The sequence below is a fragment of the Papilio xuthus genome, unplaced genomic scaffold, assembly GCF_000836235.2.
Source record: "Papilio xuthus unplaced genomic scaffold, Pxut_1.1 DF824655.1, whole genome shotgun sequence".
Taxonomy (NCBI): Eukaryota; Metazoa; Arthropoda; class Insecta; order Lepidoptera; family Papilionidae; genus Papilio; species Papilio xuthus.
The window spans coordinates 2,228,974-2,234,973 of NW_013533994.1; the positions used below are offsets into that span (position 1 = coordinate 2,228,974).

General features: G+C 33.0%; 2 protein-coding genes across 2 annotated transcripts; one reads left to right on the forward strand and one right to left on the reverse strand.

Moving 5' to 3' along the window:
• Nucleotides 1-603: 603 nt before the first annotated feature.
• On the reverse strand, nt 604-1,834 carry RsfS312 (ribosomal silencing factor RsfS-like protein, 312). The gene is made up of 3 exons (XM_013325611.1): nt 1,544-1,834; nt 1,041-1,301; nt 604-866 (listed from the first exon to the last, which is right to left on the reverse strand). Exons 1-3 carry the CDS (start codon nt 1,830-1,832, stop codon nt 697-699), a joined length of 720 nt encoding a protein of 239 aa, XP_013181065.1. The 5' UTR covers nt 1,833-1,834; the 3' UTR covers nt 604-696.
• A 62-nt stretch (nt 1,835-1,896) lies between these two features.
• On the forward strand, nt 1,897-4,774 carry LOC106127449 (uncharacterized). Its single transcript, XM_013325527.1, has 5 exons — nt 1,897-2,214; nt 2,649-2,868; nt 3,007-3,198; nt 3,300-3,511; nt 3,618-4,774. The coding sequence occupies exons 2-5, from the start codon at nt 2,687-2,689 to the stop codon at nt 4,772-4,774; spliced, it is 1,743 nt and encodes a 580-aa protein (XP_013180981.1). The 5' UTR covers nt 1,897-2,214; nt 2,649-2,686.
• Nucleotides 4,775-6,000: the final 1,226 nt, after the last annotated feature.

Genomic DNA, 6,000 nt, shown 5'->3' on the forward strand with positions numbered 1-6,000 from the left:
AAATCTGTAAACTATGTTATGAATGCTAAGAATTTATCATAAAGTGAATACACAGATTATCTTGTTTATTAATAAGTAGAATAATAGAGAAAAAAATATGCACTAATAGAATAGTTTGATATTTTGAATAAGAAATTGTGCCTGCCTTTGAAATAGACCGTACCAGTTGGTCGGCCTCTATGCAAATATTTTTTTTTACCTTGATTAAACATTATTTTGTTTCTACAAATATTTACTTTAGTTAATCTTTCTTTGTGAGTCCATAGAAGCAAAGTTAAGCTTTGCTCACATTTGGTTGGTTAATATTAGCACTCCATTTGCTTGGACATGCTACTGAAAACATAATTGGGTTTCACTTCATTTTTCTTCATTCATCTCTCATAGATTCTTTATAACATTAGATAGCTTAATAGTTAGGCATCATGCAAAATATGCACCAGATGTTCAGTACCGTAAACCATATTTACTACTAAGAGTTAGACCAACAATTGTTTTGGATTCTTATAATTAAAAATCTAAGTTTAAAAATAAGAAAAAAGACCCAAAAAAATAATTGTAACTATTATAATTCAATAAAACAAATTATTATTTTTTACATTGATTTATATTGTTTATGTTTTATTATAGATTTGTCTTAAAAATCTACTCATTACCTATCTTAAAAATGTTCATTAAAAAAGCTACATTCAATAAATTTCACTCTAGAGGTTTTAGATCTTTTAAATATGAACTGTAGTTTTCAAATATATCTACAACATCACTTTTCTGTTTCATTTTCTCATCATACTCTGGACCGACTGCCCAAAGAGTCTCCAAGTCATAAACTTCTCGAGCTTTATCTGAGAATATATGAAGAGCTATGTTACCTGGAAAAAATAACATTGAATCATTTATAAAAATGTAAGTTGTCAAACTGTTTCATTTAAAAAAAAATGTTTTTTTGATAATGAATTAGGGTAGAATTTTACCCAATGGGTAGAAATCAATTCCTGTTTTTGCAATAACCAATTTATAATAAGAATTTTAATGTATGTACCTACCTAAATCTAAGGCCATCCATTCATCAGAATCTTTTCCTTCTATCCTAGGTATGTGATCGGATTTGTAACATTTTTTCTTGTAAACCTTCCGTACAAACTCTGCTAATGCTTTTATATGCCTCTTACTGCGGCCACTAACAACACAAATGTATTCTACGTAATTAATTTCCTTTGGTACAGAAGCTACAAAGATATTTTTGGAATTCTCTCTCTGCAATAACTCAACAAGATCTTCAATTTCAAACACTCCATTTTTTCCTCCTGCAATCGGAAAAATACACATGAATTTGTTATTTATAAAGAAAATACTGTTAGACAACTGTTGTATGGATTATTATAAATTTAGTCATAAATCTGTTATAAATAGTCATGAAACGGCCAGAACTTTTAGTTTTCTTAATTAGACCATGTAGGTAACATTAGTAAATTCAATAGAATTGTGTTATTTTGATCAATTAGTTGCCGACAAGACACGATATCAAAAATAAAAAACATTTACTCACTTTCAAGATTAATTCCATCGAACTCATCGCTAAGAATTGGATATTTTTCATCCATGTGAATTTCATCTGCAGTATGTTCTATTACGGGTAAATTTGTTTCATTAAGAACTTCATATTTTCGAGATATAGCTGAGGGGAAGGATTTGTCTTTTGATACATTTCTTGGACTTTCAAATACAACCGTTTGATGTAGAAATCTTGTGAACCTATTCACATTGTATTTACATTTTAGACTAGTATTGTATTTACAAAAATTAGTTACTGTTGATATTAAAACACTTTTAAACATTTCGTTTTTTTTTTTATTTTATTTATTTCAATTACAATTTTTGTTTTACCATTATTTATTTTGCATGTTATAGGTTATAAATTTTACTTTTGATGGTTGACACCTGACAGCGTGACAGTGACATTATCTTGAAAGATGAAAATGGAAACAAGAATTTCCGATAAACAAAGAACACTTTCGTGGACTATTCATCGACTTTATTTCCAAATTAATTGCCGTCGAACTAGAGTTATCAAGTATTATTAAAAAGGATTAATCTGTGAACACATTTAACATAAAAACACTTACACAACACGAGCTAAATTGAAACCGTATTAAGCCACAACTAAATATTAACGTTATGTTTAAATTTCTTTACTCGTAGTGAATTAAAACAGAAAGAGTAGGTATCATCAAATAGTAATTGAATGAAGAAATATCTTAAGAAAGGCAGAAATAATAAGATTGTAGTTTAATAATTATTTTTCCTCTAATATGTGATTATACCGTATTAAACTTAGTGATATTGAATAATACATAAATTTAGCTACTGAAATTCAGTTCGTACAGAAAAAGGACACAAAGTTATCTATTGGTATTGTACAATAAAAGTATGCCATCGTTGTTATCATTCTGAGTCAAAAGAGTTTTATCTAATCGGAAATTATCAATGGGCGTGGGGAAAACATTGTTAAGTTTTGTTTTATTCACGTTTTTCTACTTTGTAAAATCGTACAAGAATACATTTAACAGAGTATATTTAAGTTAATTGTTACATATTTAGTTATAGCTAATTAGACTATAAAAACTGTGTAAAACTTCTTCTTTCTTTTCTAGTTGAATATAATGTTTGTAACGTAGTGTAAGCAGTGACAATGGTAGTTTGTGAATTAGACAAAGAAGTTTCAGGGGAAATATTGGGCAAGAAGCTACCCGCATGGCAGGCACTCTTCTTACACCGGGTTCTGCCATCATGTGGGGGGCTTATTGTTTACTTGACGGTTATTTGTTACGATATTACACTCATATATGAACATTTTCGAAATGGTGATGACGGGTAAATAATGTTTTTTAACTTTCACATTTCTGCGTATTAGAAGTTTCTTTAATAACTCAAGATTTAGTATCTGGACAATTTACAATGCTAGTTTTTAGTCTGACGGTCAGATTACTAAATGGCACACTTTTATTTCAGACTTGCAGTGTTTTGTATTGTCCTGATGGTTTTCCCGGCTGTACTCTCATTAGTGTTTACGTTGGCATCACCGCCTCCAAGCCTACAAACTGAATTAACAGCATTTACATTGACCATAGAGAAAAATGATATCAAATGGGTTTTAATGCAAATTATAAATGCTGTATTTTTTCCTATTGCTGCTATTGGCAGGTTAGTATTACCTATGTTTCAATACCATGGACAATCGAATTGTTAAGAAACGTTGTTAAACACATACAAGAACAAGAAATGTTTTAATATTTCTATTTCAGGTATTGTTATCTAATTTTCTGGTGGACGGAATCTGTCTTTGCTTCGTATTCAAATGATGAGGAACGAACTGAGGAAGCATTGTCATTAGCAAGGGCTGCTTCACCGCTTGAGCTGTATTTGTTCATGCAAGCTTTTATACATTCGGCGCCTCATGCGATTGTTAACATTTTAGACCTTATGTGGCGATTTTCAAATCCAACTTTCGACAAAGGTACTCAAATGAAAAAAATTAATTATCTGATGCCTCCGTTTATTGCAGCACGCTGAAACTTTTATTTTAAATACGCTTTAACTTTATATTTTTTTAAATTCCTCAGGTTCAATACAAGCTATCAGCATAATTGTGTCGTGTATGCGAATGGCAAGTACCGCCACTTTTTACCGAAGATTTGAAAGAGAGAAAATATGCGGTCGCAAATATCCATGGAACGACAAAGAAAAAATGGAAAATTTTTATAATGAAAACAAAGCTGTTCAAAATAATGAAGATAAACAATCAGAACATATTTACGAAACTATTAAAAGGCAATCTAGCATTTCTGATAAATCCAGAAATAGCAGAAGCGGGGCAAACGATGATTTAATTCAATTTTCGCCACGAAATTCAGAGATGGCGTCTTCTTTCTATAATGATAGTGCGTTCGACTCAGATTCTGATTCAAGCTTTTTAGCCACAACAGATCATCGTACCAATGAGAATCTTGAAAGCGACGACGAATACGTTCGTCCAATTACAATAATTGATAGAGTAGCACCTCGGCGGCAAACAAGGGAATATGTTATCGAAAAAGTGTACGTTCCGCCTCCGCCAGCAATGGACGCACCGAGACCTGCTTCATTAGCGCAATGGGCTGAGAAGTTTGTAGAAAACGCGGAAAATATACCTACCTGGTTGTCAGCTCCACCTAGGAGAAAGCATTGGGAAATAGTTCATTCAGAGCCTGACATTCCTCGTCGAGTGCCAAGATCATTTGTCCGTGGCCTCGAACCTCAGGACATGACAGCTGGCCTCGTGCAATACTTGGGCTGGTACGCCTTCTTCATTGCAAGATTGCTGTCTATCGCAGCGTTCATTAATTTCTTTCCTTTTGTCGCAATTATAATCCTGTTCTCTCACTATCAAGTGACGTTATTGTTTTTAATCGTTCCCCAAGCGCCAACGGTGAAGCGAGCTTTTTATGTGTTCCTCGCTTTTATTTATTTGTTTTGTTTAATGGAATTTAAAATACGTTTTCGACATGTTAGAGTCTGGCATATGGTATGGATCTTGACTTGTACTATTGAAAACATTATTTTCACTGCGTTATGGGCGACCATTGACAACTATCTGGATAGCTGGTGGATGAGATTCATTGTGTATGTAACGTTTGTTAGCATGTTACTTAGTTATACATGCCTTCTTGTGTATTTTGTATTATTGAAGCCGAGGGAAGCTATAGTCTACATAAATAATAAGAAAATAGTTCATAAATGACAATTTGTTTTATTGTATTCTTTATATTTTTTTATATAAGGCGGCAAACGAGTGAGCGGCCACCTGAAATCGCTGAAATAGCGAAGTGACCGTTGCTCATAGACATACGCAATTGCATATGCGTTGCCTACCTTTAATCGCCGGAGAAGAGGATGCACAGAAAGAAAATATCTTCCCTTTCCATGAATCCTCTCATCCGGAAAGTCCACTTCCACTTGCCAACCCATCCTCATAAGAAAAAGGGTGGAAAGGGAAAGAGGACTAAATTAGGTCTCCGGGACGCACACTCATCAGACGCAACGCGGAATTGCTTCCGTTTCACACCTCTCTTCTGTGTGGTCGTGGTATTTCACCGGGCGAGCCGGGCCAGTTCGTGCGAAGATGTTAAAGCGGGCTCTACCACTGTTAAATGATATATGATCCGTGTTATCCATCACTCGGTTTTATTATTTTTTTCTTAAAACATCTCAGATGTTAAAATTGTAATGAACGTCTACCATAACTTATTAAATATTTGTTAGGAGCTTCCGGAAGTGTCCTACTTTGAGTTGTAATTGTACAGAAAACAAAAAACTGAATAATAAATTATTCAAACAAGGTAGTATCTGTCAGTACGGTTATGGTATTTACCATGTGAATTGCTTTAACCCATTCTTCTATGTACATTGCTGTCTGGTGTTCCGTAAGAGTTGCATGGCGTAACACAACAATGGCAATAAACACGATGCTTTGTGCTGCGTACTTCAAAGGAGATGCTCCTCGACGGCTGCGAGTGAAGTCATCCGTTTGGTTTGTTAACGTTATCGTACAATTTTTAGCCATGTTCGTTGACTTGAACACATAAAAGGTAAAAATATCCACCTGCTACTTTCTCGTAACATATACAACATACTTATAACGCTATTCGATATTAATTTATCCGAATTTTAAGTCTTATTGTTTTAACAATACTTGGTTATTAGAATAACTTAAAGAATAAGTACCTATTTTCGACTTAATATCGTTTTCGAATGTATCAAAATGTAGCGTAAGTATGTAAAACTAATACAAAACCGTTACAAAATATTCCTAAAAGCCGTCAAAAGGATTTTATTATCATAAACATGTAAATTATTAGAAAAATATCTATTTACAATTAATAAGAATCGTAAATCCGTATAAATGTTGAAAATAAATGTTCCTAAATTACAGTTACTAACTGGCACTGCACAAACATTTCGATAAAA

Excerpts from the sequence above, each read along its gene's own strand:
- LOC106127449 (XM_013325527.1), top strand. The coding sequence starts at position 2,687 with ATGGTAGTTTGTGAATTAGACAAAGAAGTTTCAGGGGAAATATTGGGC. Across the intron at positions 3,199-3,299 it reads CCTATTGCTGCTATTGGCAG|GTATTGTTATCTAATTTTCT; the intron begins GTTAGTATTACC and ends TTTCTATTTCAG. Across the intron at positions 3,512-3,617 it reads AAATCCAACTTTCGACAAAG|GTTCAATACAAGCTATCAGC; the intron begins GTACTCAAATGA and ends TAAATTCCTCAG.
- RsfS312 (XM_013325611.1), bottom strand. The coding sequence starts at position 1,832 with ATGTTTAAAAGTGTTTTAATATCAACAGTAACTAATTTTTGTAAATAC. Across the intron at positions 1,302-1,543 it reads CGATGGAATTAATCTTGAAA|GAGGAAAAAATGGAGTGTTT; the intron begins GTGAGTAAATGT and ends TTCCGATTGCAG. Across the intron at positions 867-1,040 it reads ATGGATGGCCTTAGATTTAG|GTAACATAGCTCTTCATATA; the intron begins GTAGGTACATAC and ends TATTTTTTCCAG.